This window comes from Liolophura sinensis, chromosome 4 (assembly GCF_032854445.1).
Source record: "Liolophura sinensis isolate JHLJ2023 chromosome 4, CUHK_Ljap_v2, whole genome shotgun sequence".
Lineage (NCBI taxonomy): Eukaryota > Metazoa > Mollusca > Polyplacophora > Chitonida > Chitonidae > Liolophura > Liolophura sinensis.
The window spans coordinates 14,310,095-14,329,564 of NC_088298.1; the positions used below are offsets into that span (position 1 = coordinate 14,310,095).

Consider the following 19,470-nt stretch of genomic DNA (forward strand, 5'->3'; position numbering starts at 1 on the left):
TCAGCATCTCCTGACGCTCCATCTCTTCCTTCTCTCGTTTCAGCTGCTCTTCTCTTTCCCGGCGTTTGCGCTCCACTTCCTGTCGCCGCTTTTCTGCCTGTGCAGCTCGCTTTGCTGCACGTGCGTCTTTGTTTGATATAGTGTGCAGTTGATTGGAGGAGGAGTCCTTAAAATCATTAAAAAAAATCTTTAATACTTAAACATCTAAATTATTCTTCTTATTAAAGTCTACCTTCATGCTGATATCAAAATCCATACATCAACACATCATAATACTAGATGCTTATGTGTCGTATTTGACCTATGACCTATGACACTCTATACATGTAGCATGTAATCACAAGATTATTGAATGTACCAAACAAACACAACAAACATTACAACTATAAAATTGAAATCTTTAAAGAAATATTGATATTTTACTTGATAAGAGTTTCTACGAGCATTCTTTATATTTTTGCAGTGTTTCTGTAAAGATGACAAATCCATTATAACTTTCTACAGTTTTAGTGATAAATGTTCATTAATATCCAGGGCTAGCCAATCATACCCAGCTATAAACATGCTTTCTAAACAAGTACTAGCAACTCAGCAGTGTTTATGAAACACATACACATACCTACTTCTGTGCAAAGTATGTATAAGAAAGCACGATTCCTGAACGGTAAACAAATAACTATAAAATTGAGGAAAATGTGTACATATTTAATTTGGAAGCTGTATCTCAACAATATTAAAAAACTGCGTGCACAATTAATACAAAGACCTCATTACATTTGCTATAAAGGAAAAAAAAAATCTGCCAGAAAAAAAGAAGAACATAAAGGAAAAATTGTTCGGATTTTACCGAAATGTCAGCTTCATTGTCTGTGACGTCAAGTGTAGCAGGGGAGGGAACTGCAGATTTAGCCGATTTTGGAGATTTTGGAACTTCTGGTTCAGGAACAGATTCATCGTCACGAACGAAGACAAAATCAATATCTTCTGATCCAGATTTTGAGGGAGCCGGGGAAAGTGGTTCCTGAAATCAAAAATGATTAAACAAATTTCCATTTTTTTTTCCATTTGTAAATATCAAATGAACACTGACATTTTTCACAACAAAATAATATGAGGAAACTCAAAACTGTAGCCGAAAGCAACCCTTTGAGTAAAATTCACACCTATTATAAAGATAAAATCAGGCCTTACAACACGACTTCTCAGATTCACGTTCACAACGTCACTCCTCTCACTTCGAAAAAAAAAAAAAATCACTTTAAGTAAGAAGCCCAATTTTTGTCAATAATTATATCATGCTTGAATCAGGCGACCATGAATGTCTTTTATACAGTAAAACTTAGCAAAGGACATCAGAAATCAGCATTGTACTTTCACTGGACAGGGACAACTCTATATTTCACGTTTTGCCTTCCTATAATCATAAGTACCCTATTTCTTCTAATTTATGGGACACCTGGTCTGCTCATTTTAGCCAGTATATATGTAATTCTAGCAGGAATATTGAGTTTCTTTTTTCTCACATGATGAGACCATCTAATGAACAACATACTTATATCTTTACTTTTCCAAAAGGCTAGTGAAGAAATGTCATATTCTACTATTCAACACCACTAATACCTGTTCCAAATTTTATACGAATTATGGTATAAGGGCATACAAATTAAAGATATTACTTATATCTTTAATTTCTCCCAGTTCAATGGTTCCACAAAGAAAGAAACTCACAAAATAGTTAGAGCACTATACTCTGAAATACTTGTGAAGGAGCTAGCATTCTGGAAGTACTGCTTACCTTAGAATACCTATAGCATACCTGTTGCTGTAGTTAGCATATGTACAGTAGAATAACAATATCAATGTCAAATCCAAACTTAGGACAAAAACAGCCATAATATTTTAAAATGGATCAAAGAACCCAAAACTCTAAAGTAATTTGCAACTCTTCATTAACTATGTTTCAATTAAATACAAAAATTTTGAAAAATAGGGAAATTCATTTTGTGACAGTGACATGTCGTCCCCTGGGTACAGGTAGGGCGACTAGGTATGTTTCAGTTCCAAACACGCACCTGGCATCAGTTCTCTACACCAGTATTATATCACACACAAATAACACAGAAATCACAACAAATCAACACTGTTAGTGTAGTTAAATAAAGTCTATCAATCAATCAGTCAAAACAACATTACATATAATATGGGTTTTAGTACAGATGTTCCTGGTCCTCAGTTTCAATATTTGAGACCTTCCAAAATCCGTAATGATGAAATTACATGAAGTGTACTTCACATACATAATTTTACCACGTCATTGAAATAGTTTTAACAGGCTTTAATTTCTCTGTGTGAATTTTATCATTCACACACACAACTCATACTCCAGAACACTGGTTGAACAGTGAGAGCATTAGGTTTGCATACATGTGGGAGATCAGGGTTCAACCCCATGTGTAGACATGATCAATGGTTTAAATCTAGCTCAAATTTTGAACTCAGAAAAATTTGAAATAAGTAGTACTGGTCAGAGCTGTGTCAGTAATCTGTGACTGGATGGGGTGTCATGTCTGGTGTCTTTCAGTGTGCATCGCAATGAGGCACACAATAAATATGTCTGGCATCTCTCTGATATGTTCATTATCTAGTGGCATACTCTTATGACATGGGATGTAGGCATCTTAGCCTTGATACACATAACTGAATAACTTAGCACACATGGCGTTCCTTGTTAGATTGTTAGACTGAGTAGATCCAAATCAATTTTAACCCTGCAACCACACATAAATACATTCAAAATTACCGATCCATATTTGGAACTTTCTTCTTGATTTTCTGATACGGGTATGTCTGGAGTACTTGTCTAGAACAGCACATCACAAACAGATTAATATTTGATTGATTGATTTATCAACTTGCGTTTCAGATGACCAGCCTATGATATGTAGTGGTATATTCCGGTCCTCATGCCTTAGTGATTATTCAGGTCTTGTCCCACAGAATAATAATTTCCATATAAAAAACATATTTTGGAAAATAACAATGAACACTTTTATACTTATAAGGTTTTTCATAGCAGCCCACTAAATGAACTCAGAATAAACTTAGAAAAGGAGTCTGAATCTGAATGCTGGTTAGTTTAAAAATGATTTTTGGAGCAAAGCTTTCCAAACTGTTCCTTTGTTAGAAATAGAAGAATATTTGAGATAAGTACATCAGGGTACATTTTCTCACACACTGCATCACTTTTACTGGATTCATCTTAACATGTGCACAGACACATGACCATCACATGATCTGCTCATGTGACTATCACATGACCTTACCTTATCCTTGTTGCTAAGGACGACCATCACATCAGCGGGCACTTCCTGTGATGACACAGACGCAGACTGGGGCTTCTTCTCCCTTTTTCTTTCCTTTTTTTCCTGTTTTTACAGAAGCTCCTGGACTTTTTCTTCAATTTGGGTTTCCCTGAAATATGAAAAATTTATTTATCTGACTGATGGTTTACAACCTCATTTAAAATATTACACTCTTACATGAAAGATGCTAGCCTGATATAGAAAAGAAGGAAACTGGGTACTGCCCAATAGAAAATATGAAACATGCTTTGGCCAACCTCCTGAGACAAAGAGCCACAATCAAACGAGTAAGAACAATTTGATGTATATTAATAAAAAGGATACAACAGATTATACTTTTAAATGGTAAATATGTATTATATAAATATTGTAAATCATAAGTTAAAGGTATTTCCAAAAACAGAATTTTCAGAACAGAATGTTATTCTGTCTTTTATTGCATTTTATCGCCAAGGAAAAAAGGTCAACAGTGAAGCATAGGGAGCAATTTGTTACAGTATAGAAAAAGACCTCTACATTCATTGATGAGAGTGGGACAAAGATAACAATTTAAGGCCATCCCATTGGTTAGCCTCCCATGGACCATCTTACCATCAGCTTTCGGGACATTCTTTGGGGGTGGCGGTTCTATGGGGGCATATAATTTTTCCAGTTCTTTCTTGTCTTCAACTTTGCCTGTTTATTTTAAAACACACACATGAAATAAGAAGAGCAAAGGAAACAAACAAAATACACACAAACTGCAACCAAATAAATAAGGCGACTAAAAAAGAGTGAAAGATTTAAAAATACATGTAGGAAAGGATTTTTTTTCAATGTGAAAAGAACATAGAACATAAAAGGCTTAGATGATCTAAAGTCTTTTAGATTCAGCAGTTTATGTAAGACTTGTCATTAAAACAAAAATATAACACACACACACACACACATATATATATATATATATATAGTTTCTCTAAATGCCTTCAGAGAAAGTAATTTTATCAGTCTACACATGATAATGCCTTAAGAACATGTTTAAATACACAAACTGCAAACATGTGAAAAGGTCAGAGAATTATAGTATTAGAATAACACAAACAACCCACTCTTATCAGGCAGTAGAAAGAATAACACAGGGAGCGATGTTCAGGCCATATCACAATACACGTAAGTGACATTCGCATTTCAGGATACCCACCACTACACTTGCCACAACAAAGCAGCCGTAATCAAATTAGCACCCATTCGCGGTGAAATTTCTGCTTTTCACGACCAATAAAATAGCAAGCTCTTAAAGTAACACTTTTTACTTGGAATTTTCAGTTTCTCCATTGTTTTTACCATAAGCTAGTGTGAATGGGGACACGATGTCAAATGCAGAATTTAAATAAAACAGATATTTAATGTAGACAGCATGCTTCTGCTAGGTTAAAGGGCTGTTGAGCGAAAATTAGCAACCAGATCCCGTGTAAAGTGAGATCCCGCAATATTTCCATTAAAAAAATGGCAACCTTCTAAAATGCGAAAGTGACTTAACATTTAGAAAATGAGTTGATAGCTGCAGATGTGGATGAGTCATTCCTGTGTGTTTCCTCGAAACATAACCTGAAACATTTCAGTTTTGAAAAACGACAACAGACACATTGTGTATTTGAAGTTAAATCTGACAGATTCTCCATAGCATGACTTCCCTTCAGACATCTTCCTGTTTTCCAAAGTCACCAATGTCACCTTCAGACATTAATGAGCCAATCAAAATTCACTTACATCACCTTTCTGAGCTTATGGGGTGTCGTTGTTGTTGTATTTGAACCATTTTAATGGTCCAGCTACCCAGCCATTTGGTTGCCAGATAACACGCCAGGGAGGGGAAGGTCTGAGAGATTACTCTGAAAAACAAAATGCTGTGCCAGCTACCAAAACTCACCTACAACAAACTCATCCCTTCCATCAAGACTGTTCCGTGAGACTTTCTGACTCTTCACAGAGCTCTTGCTTTTCTTTCCACTAGATGGCGTCTTATCTCCAGGGGAGTCCACCTGAAATAAATGGGATATGGCTAAACTGTGACTAGCTGGCTCTGTTTATAGACATAGAAAAGTATTATCTTAATTTCTCAACCCATATTTAAACTACACTTACAAAATTCACTAAGGTGTTTGGTGGCTATAAACAATTTCTGGTTTTCTCTTTGGTAGACAAGCCACAAACAATTTGTTAAAAAGACAAAATAAAACCATTTTGACATATTATCACCAACGAAGACACCAACGAATATTTATTTATTTGTTTTTTGCCCTTTCTCACATGTTCACATCTGGAAGTAGTGTTGTAGCCTGAATATGTTACAACACACACACAAACAATACATACATGTATGTACTTTGTATATTTGTAAAATTCTAAAAATTGTCAAATAAAGAGTTGACATGATACCAGAGGTTGATAAGGTTTTTCTGCATGAAAAGTGCTTCCCTGTATTGTCTCTAAATGGCATGCAGATATGTTTGAAATTAGATCAACAGACTTGACTCACATGCAATTCCTTCATCAAGTCTGCCAGCTCTTGTTCTGGTGTTTTCGCACTGTTTGATACTTTCGATTTCTCCGACCTCTGAGATGTTCCAGATCCCTGCGACCTCTTCCCAGAGGGTGCCTTAACCTCCGTGTCAGGAACGGACAACTGATCACTTAGCCGACGTGATTTTGCAGAGTGGGCGGGGCTTGTTTTCTGTGGCGACAGACCTCCCTCTTGGTTCTCCTGCTCAGCGAACCCGAAGTTGAGCACATCCAATTCACCAATGTCTGCCGTTGTTTGTCGGTCGTTTGGTATTGAGATCGGTGGTTTGGAAGATTTAGCTGAAGAAGGATGGCTGCCATCTACAACAGGTACAGTTTTAGATACAGGTGACATTTTTGGTTAAATGTTTTTTTTGTTTCCTTTTCACCTGTAGAGTAAAGTTCCTGCAAACAGAAGTTTATGCAAGATGACCTTAATAGCCCTGGTTCTAACCAACCATTTCCAGTTATCTGAGAACACTGTACGTGTAAAATGGGGAATTATCAAAATTTCTTTCCCAGCAAAAACCGAATTAACAGTGTGTGTCAGAGCAAATGATTGCAAGCATGGGGCCAATAAGCATAGGGCCAATATAGCTCAGCATGAACCAGTGCTTAACACAGGACTATTCAACTCAACTGATCATTTGCAGTTAGTCACAGCTCAGGATAAGCAAACAACTTCACGATTGAGGATCGGCCCCGATAGAACAGTCCGCTTCGGGAGCGGTAGATCCAGGGTCAATCCTGGGTCAAGTCACCTAAGACCTAAAAAGAGGAAGTTGTAACTTCCGCGCTTGGCATTCAGCATTAAAAGGATAGTGCAACGCCTAGCTGAGTTTGAACAGTATAACGGCTGGGGTGGTGCGGCTTACTTGCCTTCGGTAAGGCGTCTCATTGAAGCAGCACTAGATAAAAGAGCGGTGGAAATCCGTCCTGCAACAAGGAGGCACATTACATGCACTCTAAGGATTGCTTCCTTGTCATATGACTGAAAAATTGTTAAGCACAACGTTAAACCCCAAGGACTCACTCAAGATTAAACTACATATATCTAACAATTCCAGTTTAGTGGCATTGTTACTTCGCATGCATGAGTACTTATGACCCCAGCCAACGGTCATGTTGAGTGGAAGAAAACCCTTGCTTCCAGTTGAGTGGGGCTGGGTTTTAATCTCTCATGTATACAAACCTTTAGCAGCATGCATGCACACCAACAACCCATTCTTGACACATTTCCAATCATAACTGCATATGATCCCAGGCCTAAGTTGTCTCTGTAATAATTATTACACAGCAGTACTTCAACAAAATATCTGTAAAACATCTTCATCTGGATAATACTGAAGCAATTAAGAGGGGAGGAAAAGGGGAGCTTACTTTTGCCTGGAGCTGGCTGGTACAGGTGCCCTTCTTTTAGTGGAGAGGATGCCGCTGACCTAGCCTGGATGATGCTCCGCCCACTTTCTGTCTGGACCACCTCCAGATCATCGGGGGTCAGTGACTGGTTGGTCAAGGCGTCCATCACCTCTGGGCTGATCTCTGTGTCATCTGGCAATACTCCATCCTCGATCCCCATCTGTTTGGCAACTGGTAAAATACACGATCATTATTCTCAAGTCCATTGCACAGGTAAATGTTATTGTTCCAGTCAATGTCAATGATTGCATCTCATACATGTATCTAGATGTAATATTCCCCCCCCCCCCCCCCCCCCCAACCCATTACTTCTGGTATTCATTGATTTTTAAAACTGTTGTTTTCTGCCAAATCCAAGAACAGATGGTAGCCTGTATATTACTTGTGGAGGAGACCTGAGTGCCACTGACAGGTTATATAGAGTGCCACTGACAAGTTGTATACAGTGCCACTGACAAGTTGTATAGAGTGCCACCGACAAGTTGTATAGAGTGCCACTGACAAGTTATATAGAGTGCCACTGACAAGTTATAAAGAACAATGTGCTTTTCCAAGTTTGGTGTATGTCATATAAATGTGCATTCAGTACAACTAGTCTCCAGCTGCACTGTTGTCTGCTAGCTCATTGCTATCAAACACAAACAAAACTAGAAGCAGGGGTTTCTTGAAAATTCCCTGTCTAGAAATGAATTCGAACCCACAAGTCATGTGACTCAGAGATTCTACTCTAAGTTATCTGCGAGGAGGGCATATGGTGATTTAAACCTCATACACCGTAGACATGCAGAGAACGATTTATCAAACAGAACGCCATTCTTGCATATCTATAAAGCTGAGCTAAGAAAAACCATGCAAGTCATGCTCTTGCACTGCAGACAGCGCTCATTGTGGTGTGACGTACCGGCCATGGTGTTGTGTGACACACTCGATGTTGTTTGAAAGGTCATCTCTTTTTAATATGTGGGGCTGCAAGCCCAACAGACAAAAGCCCTGCTTGTCTGAAAAAACTTCAACCTTTTCCCTTGAAGTCACATTTCAGATTTTAATAACAACAAATTTTATATAGCAAAAATAGTTGTCGTGGTTTAAAGTATATGTGAAATGGTTTGATTACCATAAATATTGTCAATGGAATTCTTACTCATACAGAAGACAACATGACGATTTAAATCTATCCAGGTGCTTGCAGGCACGAAGTCAAAATGGCCTTCTTGCACAACTCCAGATGAATTTACACTACACCTGAGTTTTATAAATGGGTAATGTCCATAGTGTATTTCTGCTGAGAACGAGGTCGGAATTAGCTATTGTCTCTCAAGGGTACAGAATGATTGATCGTCATTCCACTCATGTTTGAGAAGAAGAGTACACATAAGGCAAATATTCCAATGACTGCTTTTCTGCAATTTGCCTTAAACTTTTGTACTTTTTGTAGGCTCTTCTTCCAAAAACACATGCAGTAGCCAGAAACCCTAGTTTGCATGCTATATTAAAATGGTTGATGACACGTGTCTAGCATGCTGAAAGAGGTCAGCAAATTAAATTATGGTCTGCCATTAATTTTTGTGATCAGATAAAGATGTGACAGATGCCTAGGGACTTTCTTCAGGAAAAGGTGCTGAATAATAGCTCGATACCAGATATCGGCCGTTTTTGTTGTAGTTTTGCTGGCAATTAATACATGTACATGTACATTTTAAAGTGGTAAGTTGTATGCGACAGCCAAGTGAAAATATCCGTCAACAATTTAATAAATACCACGTTTTACAGGCTGTGTCTGTTATACGTTTGTGGGTTATGTCAGATGGTGGGGGCTTTGTTTGCTGGGGATATCATCCTGCAGGAGTTTTGTTCGTGAGGCTCACACTCAGGCTGTATGTCTGGCTGGGCTCTTGTCCTGGATTCAACTTATCAAGAGTTGTTTTTCCCCCCCAGATTCTGTCTTCTTCCCTCCACCCTTAAACCTCTATATGTCATCCCACATATGAAACAATTTTGAGTTTGGTGTGGAGCAGCATACGAACAAACAGGTGAGCTATTACATACATGCGCTACTTAACAAACAGGTGAGCTACTACATACCTGCGCTACTTAACAAACATAAGAGCTATTTCATAAATGCACTACTTAACAAACAGGTGAGCTATTACATACCTGTGCTACTTAACAAACACGTGAGTTATTACATACCTGCACTACTTTACAAACAAGTGAGCTATTACATACCTGCACTTCTTAACAAACAGGTGAGCTATTACATACCTGCACTACTTAACAAACAGGGGAGCTATTACATACCTGCACTTCTTAACAAACAGGTGAGCTATTACATACCTGCACTAATTAACAAACAGGTGAGCTATTACATACCTGTGCTACTTAACAAACAGATGAGCCATTACATACCTGCACTACTTAACAAACAGGTGAGCGATTACATACCTGTGCTACTTAACACACAGGTGAGCTACTACATACCTGTGCTACTTAACAAACAGGTGAGCTATTGCATACTTGCGCTACTTAACAAACAGGTGAGCTACTACATACCTGCGCCACTTAACAAACAGGGGAGCTATTACATACCTGCACTTCTTAACAAACAGGTGAGCTATTACATACCTGCACTACTTAACAAACAGGTGAGCTATTACATACCTGCGCTACTTAACAAACAGGTGAGCTATTACATACCTGCACTACTTAACAAACAGGTGAGCTATTACTTACCTGCGCTACTTAAAGTTTTCCGAATAAGCTCCTTGTACTCTGCCACTGACGGATCTGCACTTTTACGATGCTGTGAGCGAGCTATCTGTTCTGCTGCAGACTACAACGAAATTCACACCTAAACTTTTAGCTGTTTAGGAATGTATTCTAAATATGAAATGTTTCAGTTTCAACTGAAACGTTTTGGGATTTTTTACCTTCAAATGTCAACTCGTATGTCAATCAAGCCAAAGCCTGAGGAAAATTGTGAAAGAAAATTTTTTTTATTCAATTCAAATGAGACTTTAAGAATTGTGATAAGCAACTGTGAATTACAGAAATAATCAATACAAACATTACCCAAATCATTAAAATGAGGAAACTGACTTAGAATGCAGAATATGACATCACATAATTTCATAAAGTGCCTCGCACCAAATATCTTATTCTACAATAATATATATTAAAGTGTCACATGAAAACATAAATCCTGTGAAGGTGATTGGGAGTGGTGGGGTGGGGGGGGGGGGGGGGGGGGAGGGGTAGAAGTGTATAAGTACAATTCCAGAATACACCAACCAACAACAACAGAGGAAAACTTTCAGGGTGCATAATAAATTACACAGCACAGAAGGTAAGATATGCCACAGTCAACCCACCACAAAAAGCTGTAAAAGTGAGTGTGTATAATAAATGGAAGAGCCAACCAGTCCCAGCTAGCTGGAAAGGTGAAGAGTGTGCGTGTGTAATAAATGAAACAGCCAACAACCACAATCAACATGCAGGTATAAAAATGCTGAACATTTGGAACAGCTGACCAACCACAGGTAACTGAGTGTGAGTACACATAATATGGAACAGCTGACCAACCACAGGTAATTGAGTGTGAGTGCACAAGATATGGAACAGCTGACCAACCACAGGTAACTGAGTGAATGTGTAAGTATACAGTACACAATGACAATGCAAAAGATGTATAAATACATTCCAGATTATTGGACACAGGACAAAAAGCTGTGGGTTGGGTTGAGTAGGATAACACGAACAGCTCACACTGACCACACCAGGCTGTACAAAGAGGTCTTACAGAATCAGGGACTTCCTGTACGGACTGACTGCGTGATAACACAGCCTGTGGGTGCTGATCCATCCACAGTCCTGCAGCTGTCTACAAAAACCATTACCAGGGGACGGACGATATCAGCAAAATACACATCACTATTCAACTGTACAATCACCACAACATGGCTTCAAGACAGCCAAAGTAAAGCCAAGCCATGATCATTGATTCACTCATTCAGCTAAAGAAAAAGAATTAATATTCAACAATATTAATTATTTTGTTATCAATATAGTTATTTTGGAATCATATTTTTTGTTATATTTTTAGGTTTATCATGAATCTTTTGGGCTACAACAAAAAGTGATTATAAAGTCTGCCACTATATAAACAAAATGCGAAAGGCACAGGTCTCAATGAAAACTTTTCAAAAACTCCAGTAAAGCTTTGAAAGCCTTTCTAAAGATGTAATTGCAATGTTGGGCAGCAGGCTGCAGTCACTTGTAAGGGCAAGCTGAAAATAAGACCACCTCAGGATATAGCCATTGCGTGAAAATGAGAAGATTTCTTTGCAAACTGTAGGCCTACTTTTTCCTTCATAAAGATGTGGCGCTACGACATAACCATTCATTCATTCATTCCTTAGTAAAGATGTGGCCTTAAGCCATAATCATTCACTCATTCATTCCTTAGTAAAGATATAGTGTTAAGCCATAATCATTCATTCATTCATTCCTTAGTACAGATGTGGCTTTAAGCCATAATCATTCATTCATTCATTCCTTAGTAAAGATGTGGCGTTAAGCCATAATCATTCACTCATTCATTCCTTAGTAAAAATGTAGTGTTAAGCCATAATCATTCATTCAATCATTCCTTAGTAAAGCCAGATCGATGAAGGAAGCAGCTAGGTAGCTACTTTTGATTTGCCGATAATATTGTAGAATTTTTGAAACATTTTTAGAACATCTTTGGACAATTTCTTTGGGAGTAACTGCATTTCACTTAAAGTTTAGTATGTAAAAAATTACTTTCAGAAGAACACAAAGGTCTAACAATGATACTTTTTCTGGTAAGAAATTAATCAAACTTCACAAAACCTATTAAGTGTCCCTTAGTAGTGGGCAAATCAATCTGAATCAAGTAAAATTTGTCACTTGAAAAATACTGAACTTAAGGTGACACAGAGCTGTTCAAATTTTGTTCCAAAGATGAAATGTAAGCAAAGTTCACTTGCAACTGAAGAAATACACTTTGAAGTCGTGATCAGAAAAATACTACAATGATCAAAATTAAATTCATGACAACTTGATCTAGATGATATAATATACAAAAAAAATTCTAAAAGATAAGTTGCAACACAAAACCCAGAACTGCTTTGCCAAATTACCTTGATATCATCGGCCAAATTAACGCCAGCATCACCCTGATTCAGGACATCAGCAGCAATCCTCTGGGCATGCTCAGTCAGCGCTTCGATCAGACCTTGCTCAGCCAACACCGATGCTTTGTCTGAACTCCGCCTGGATCGTGCTGCAACCCAAAAATGCTCTGATCATTTCACGTACTAAAACGATCAACTTATTATTCATCTCAGCAGGTGCTTGTAACTATGTAACTACTACACAGTGGGAGGCCAAGTTTCCAGCCTCAAACAATTAAACCTTACTCATGGAACAAATGTCCCAAATCAAGAAGACTTTACGGTTATCGATCAAATCACTGAATTAAAATGCTGTAAAAAAGTAAATCACATCTTATATTCACTGGAAGATGGAAAATACATATTAGAAATTTATATGCAGATTCACTCTTCCCCAAATTACATGAGTGACAATCTCACAGCCATCCATAGGAGAACATCAAAAACGTTGTTTTAAGCAACATGAAATAAGACGTGAAAGTTAGTAAGAGATAAGAAATTAGTGAAATACAGGTGAGCTGAACAAACACAACCTGTAAGAGAAAGAAAGTCAGAACACATGGTTAAGTGAACATAATGTTAAATATTGATACCATATTAAATGCAGTGCTGGTTCACCCTGCAATTATCTCACTCTTCAGAAGAACAAGTGAAGAGTCAAAAACTGTCATAACTGAACATCATGAACAGCTGAAGACCTTCTTGACCAATCAGTTGCTGTTACACATGGACATCACTTGTGAAGACAACTTGACCAATCAGTGCTTTTTGTTAATCATCATAGGCACAGGAACAACATTTGGGCCAATCAGTTTCTGTTATACATCACAAATGATAAACAAGGTGACCAACCAGTGGCTGTAACATATCACAAGTGAAAAGCATCTTAACCAATCGGTGGCTGTTATACATTATATGTGCGCAGACTTTCACCTGTCTCTGGTTCAGTCACTGGCTCAAACAGCTGATCAACAGCCTGGTCGATGACATCATTCACTGAAATATTCTGATTTGTCGGTGACGAGCACTTTCTTGGCTGTGGGATATTGCTCCAACTCTTGTCAGATCTTTGTCCACTATGTGCTGAAACTTTTGACACTCTGGAAGATCGCTGTGTTAAGCCCTCTGACATAAATTCTTCATTGCCGTCCGTGAAGTCTTCAGCTTCCAGAGTACTATCCGCTTCTGCTTCTGTAAGCTCCTCTTCCGTTTCTTCCATGATTGGGTGTGATGTTAACGCTGAACCCCTCCGCTGGGAGCTGCGAGGTGTTAACGTATGCACAGAAGGGACCGAAAAATTGTCATCGACAGAGGATTTTTTGGCACTAGATTTTTGTGACAATTTGGACCCTGGTCGGGATGAATTAAAGGTTGAGTTCAGCTGATCTGAGTAGGGTAATGTTCCCTGTGCAGTGTCTGCATTTTGGATAGAACCTGTTCCAGAATCAGTATTATGGGATTCGTCAAGATGAGCACCATCTACACTGGAATCGTCTGGAAGGGCAAGCACATGTAGTCTACGCATTCTAGTACAGCTGAGAGAGAAATTCCTTTCATAAACCCAAATACCGTACAGTACTTGACCTAAAGATACGTCCAAATTTTCTTTCATTTTCCTTTTTTTTGGAGGCAAATAAAGGTCACACAAATATCACTGTCGGTGCTGAAGGTTACATATTTCAAACAGGATATCATCCTATCTTCTAAACAAACCTCAAAACACCTAACATCAAAAGAACTCTCAAACACCTTTCTAAGATCAAAAACTTGCAGAATTAGAAATCTTACTGGGGGGATACATGAAATTTGAGGTAATTAAGTTTTGTGACAGGGAGAAGCAATATGCAAGAAAAGCACAACGACTGTCTCATGCAGGGATCATTAATGAGTACATGCATTAACAAAGCATTAATAATGCATTAACAAAGCATTAAGGTATACACAGCATGCAAATGCATACATGAAACACAGCTACATCTCGATGTGTCAACAGCAAGCTCAGCCTAAGTCCTTAAACATGAATACAAAATCTAAGAAAATTATTAGCTACAGTTATTGGAGATGTAAACATCAAGGTATATGTACATGCTCTTTGAAGTTTCTTTGGGGGCTTGACATTTGTCCCTGCGCCTCTCAAACCCAAACCTACCTGTGCTCTCTGAAAGGCTGCGCTGTGTCCGTGGTGAGTGTGGTGACTGCTCCTGGTCCTTGGGTGTATAGCTCCAGCTGTGGATGGACATTTGGGCGTCAAGGTCACCGCTACGGGCGTCTGTGTCTGTAAACAGCAACGCTCTCCAGACATCACAGAGAACAATTTAACCTCTTACTCTTTTTTTTTTCACACGGAATACTGTTTTTTAGAACTTAGTCTTTGATTTAAGGGTGAAACAAATCACAGGTCAGTCACTTTTTACCGTGCGTTATAATGTAAGTATTAGGAAAATCATTCATCATGAACTTTGAACTATAGTAGGTTTATGTGCACTTTATATTCATACTTACTTATTTATTGTTTGGTGTTAAGTTTAACTGCCTGTACATACGTGGGAAGGTCTGACAGCAACCTGCAGATGGTTGAGGGTTTCCCCTGGGCTCTGCTCGGTTTCCGTCCATCATAATGCTGGTCACCGTCATATAAGTGAAATATTCTTGAGTACAGCGTAAAACACCAATCAAATAAATAAATAAATAAATTTTACACCTACAATCAGGTTGAAGTTGGAGTTAAGGAAACTGGGAAGCTTCTGCAGAAAACCAACACACCATAATACATGGGAAATCTCCAAATATTAAGCTAGTAGTATCTGATTGCACTAAGCTATTTTGATTGGTATCTGAATATGTTTGTTAAATTTCACTAACTATTACAGTGATATATTTCACTCATATATTAATATATGAGTGATATATTAAACACAATTTAATGTCACCATTTATAACTGTAATTTTCTACAAACAGCTAAACATTATTTAACCGTCACCAAACATGAAGGATATGAACCTGACATAACCTTTCAACGTTCACCTTCACCACCAAGATCACTTTCACCACCAAGATCACTTCCACCACCAAGATCACTTCCACCACCAAGATCACTTCCACCACCAAGATCACTTTCACCACCAAGATCACCTTCACCCCTTTCCATTATGAACGACAAATGAAAACACACAACACAGCAAACCCTGCACAGCAAAACAGGTTGGACATTACCATCATCACCATATGAACACGATAAAATTTCCAAAGAATTTGGAATTAATATGAAATCACGAAATTCTTCATTAGTTGTATTCATTCTGAAGATTTCCCTCACTTTTCATGAAAATGACCATTTTGAAAATGATTTAGTTTGTGAAGTACAGCCTGATTTGTGCATTGTTAAACTTATGCTAAATTTATGAAAACCATATGGTTGGAATTTTGTCATATTAATGGAAAGAGCTTGGCTCGCGGTTGAATTTCAGCCAGATACATAAAATGCCTCTCAAAACTGCTTCGAGTAAATGCATGGTTATTGCCTTTCAGACTGTCTCAAAGATGTTTTTTGTGTATATTGTTAAATTTCAACCAGATTTCTGAAAAGCCTGTCTCAAATATACTTTGTGTATGAAAAGAACACGATAGATTTTTGTAAAAGAACCTCAGTGTGTACTACCATGTACTCAAAATAGTACCACACCCAGCACCATCCAAACCATGCATTGCAAACCTGCTGGAAGATTCTGCATTAGAAATTCATTGAAAAACGCTTCATGTTCGTCGTAGCTGGACGCAGTGAGACAGGAATCTAAAGGGAAAAGTCATACACAAAATGGTCCTTCGTTCATCGCTTTAATATCTGATGGTGATCGTCTTCTATGTAAGTTTGCAAATCTTTTCAAGTAAGATCTCAAATACAGCCTTACCTGGATTCCTAATCAGACTTCTTGAAGTTACGTTATCTGTGATTTCATGAAGTTTTGTGAAAATAGATAGTGCTTGCATATCATAAAACACAGTTAGAGTCCTTTAATACATTAAGTTATGAAAATCAGGCGAAGTACGACCTAGGTCAAAGCATTGCGCTTCTGAATCATAAGCTTGCAGATATATTTTACTTATCTATTTGATTGTTGTTTAACGACACACTCCATACTTTTAGCTTACACGATGGCAGTCAGTTTTATGGGTGGAGGAAACTGGAATGTTTGCTTTGTAATTAAACCACCAACATTAGGCAAGTTACTGTTGAACCTCTCCTACATGTGACAATAACTTCCTATTGGCAGAAGACTGTAAACTTTGTGTAAGACCAGCACCAACCACTTACGGCCACGAAATGCTTCGATAACATTGCACGTAGGGGGGAATTTACCGAAACATTCTCTGCCCATGAATGGAACTGAACCCACATCCTGTGTGACCTAGTGATTCAAAGCCAGGCACCTTAACCATTCTGCTATACCTATTTTATGGTTGCACCTGTACTACCACAGTTCCCATATTAACGGATAACCTATAACCTCACTGTCTTCACACGACAGCTTGGACTTACCTCTCTTCTGCTGTAGCTGTTTGTAGCCCTCTGTCCCTGGGGGCCAAGGCTGTGAGGGATGCTGAGCAGAGCTTCTAAAGGATTCCCTGCCCTCATCATCTGACAGGTGACCAGAATCTTCTGACACAGCCGATTCTAAGCATGGCCACACAAACAAGAAAAGACATGTAAATAAGACCACAAACCTGGACAGGCAGACATTACAATGCCCTAAATACCCCTCAGTCATGAAGACATTTGAAAGAGATAGCGTGTTTACAAAGTCACATTAAAGTTCTATCCAAACTGAAAGAATGCAGGAAAATATGGTGTTCATTTCTAGTGAGTTTATACAACTCTGAATTACCTCCCCTGATTTGCATGAAAAACAAAAAAAGTATAAGTTTCCAAAAAAACAGGGCATTGCTCACATGTAATTCAGCAGCATATTAACACCATAAAAACAGCCTTGTATTTCAAATAAGTACCATAACTTTGATAACGAATATTGATCAAAAGTTTCAAGGGATCAAATGGCATACCTATTCCCAAAACACTTACCTGCTCCATCTAGAAGCTTGTTGATGTCCAAGACTGGCACTGGGGAGTCTGGAAGCCCCACAGCTCCCCCTACATTAATGGCTTCACCGTCAGGGCCATAAACAACGCTTCCTTTGTAACTTCCATCTCCTTGACGACTAGACCCTACAGAAAAGATTTGCTGTTATAATTCTGCATACAAATAGTTACTATTCCATGTTACTGTTACATGGACTATGAGTAAACCTCTGGACTCAGTTGTTCTAAGGTGGACTATGACTTAAGCCCGGTATTAACTTTAGTCCAGATTTAGTACTGGTATTAAGTTTTAAGCCTGGCTTAACTAACTTTAATATACTTTTGAACAACTGGCCCCAGAACAGGCATGGCTAAAACATAAACTTAATACACAAATAACATATATATAAATAATATGTCTAAAATAATTCTACAGTCATACAGTCTCACTGAATTCTGAGCCAAAGATCTATGGAATCTAACGGTCTATGGAATTTTAATGGCATATGACTTTCATTGACTTAATTATTAAGCAAAAATACACCCGTATAGACACAATGACTTTTAAAATCTTGTCCGTGCTTAAAGAGAAAAAAAAACTCTTTACTTTCACTGAAATAAGTCTTCAAATTCTATTCACAGTAAATAAAGCTGAAAATAAGAAATGAGGATGTCAACAATTGTTGTATTATTCTGCATACAAGTATTTAAAAGTGCAATATGAACCGGTAAGAAGATTAAATATAAGTCAATGGAAAATATGTAAGTGAAATGAAAGAAGGTATAAAGTGAAATGAAAGAAAGTAAGTGAAATAAAAAAAGGTAAGTGAATGAAAGAATGCAAGTGAATAAAAGAAGATAAGTGAAATGAAAGAAGGTAAGTGAAATGAACTAAGGTAAGGCAATGGACAGAATGTTAGTGAATGGAAATAATATAAAGGAATCAAATAAAATAAAGTTCAAGGAAAAATAGAAATACAAAGTGAACAAACTAACTATAAAAGAGAATATGTATAAAACAGGAGAAAACTTAAGCATGTATTGAAAAAAATTAAACTAGAAAACACTTCCACCTTCCAGAATGTTCTCTACAATGCACATATTCTTCTGTTTTTTTTTTTTGTACTTCCTGAAATAGTTAGTAAAGTGGACTATACTAACATGAAGATGATGTTTATGAATGGCTCTGGAAATTTCTGAAAACTTTCATCGTTGATTCGTGGAAACAAAATATAATTTATAACAAACAAGAATGTACATAAAATAAATCCTGTGACACCTATCATGTCTGAGTTTCATAAACATCATGTTTTGTTTCTCTTTTTTTTGTTTTCTTTGTGAATTAAAGTATGAACATGTCCAGGGCTAGTTTTCCATTCTTTTTTTATAGGCCAAGAACAGTCTCTGATCCAAAATCTATAATCAGAATAAAACCCAATCAACACAGCGTAACATCAAAAATCAAAATATGAAGATGGATGTGTGAATTCCTCATAAATCAAAAACAACTGAGTATGGTACAAGTCTACAAGCGTATCATTTCCTCATGAGAAACTGCAAACAATTACACAGAAACTGCGCCGTTGTTATTTCATTATTGACTTTGTTAAAGTTGTTACCCTTTTCCCATTAAGATGGTTAGCTGAATTTTTAATGGTCCCCTCATAATGACACCTTATGATGCCTTAATGCTCATGTTATCTGTAATCTGACTTCAGAAATTTCTAAAGGCTTCATTTGGCATAAATAAATGACAATACACCCATTCCAATATCACAGCTATTGAGACTTTGAGCATGGCACCAAATGGTCCGATTATAAGGCAACGGGGAAAGGTTTCATTTCCTTAATACTGTGCAATGCTATATTATTGGCTGTAAA

General features: G+C 37.7%; 1 protein-coding gene across 4 annotated transcripts in view; it reads right to left on the reverse strand.

Moving 5' to 3' along the window:
* Positions 1 to 883: 883 nt before the first annotated feature.
* Positions 884 to 19,470, reverse strand: part of LOC135464585 (uncharacterized) — a 38,744-nt gene continuing 20,157 nt past the window's right edge. For 2 of the 4 annotated variants that reach the window (XM_064742025.1, XM_064742023.1), the window contains 12 exons: positions 17,593 to 17,736; positions 17,053 to 17,187; positions 14,664 to 14,789; positions 12,482 to 12,624; positions 11,119 to 11,199; positions 10,053 to 10,152; positions 7,284 to 7,493; positions 5,881 to 6,224; positions 5,272 to 5,383; positions 3,954 to 4,037; positions 3,324 to 3,471; positions 884 to 1,021 (listed from right to left, as the gene is read on the reverse strand). In XM_064742025.1, the coding sequence (XP_064598095.1) occupies positions 3,350 to 3,471; positions 3,954 to 4,037; positions 5,272 to 5,383; positions 5,881 to 6,224; positions 7,284 to 7,493; positions 10,053 to 10,152; positions 11,119 to 11,199; positions 12,482 to 12,624; positions 14,664 to 14,789; positions 17,053 to 17,187; positions 17,593 to 17,736 (1,601 nt within the window). In that variant the 3' untranslated portion in view covers positions 884 to 1,021; positions 3,324 to 3,349. Of the gene's footprint in view, positions 1,022 to 2,800; positions 2,861 to 3,323; positions 3,472 to 3,953; positions 4,038 to 5,271; positions 5,384 to 5,880; positions 6,225 to 7,283; positions 7,494 to 10,052; positions 10,153 to 11,118; positions 11,200 to 12,481; positions 12,625 to 14,663; positions 14,790 to 17,052; positions 17,188 to 17,592; positions 17,737 to 19,470 lie in introns of all 4 variants that reach the window. The other 2 variants (XR_010443666.1, XM_064742024.1) reach the window with 2 other exon arrangements.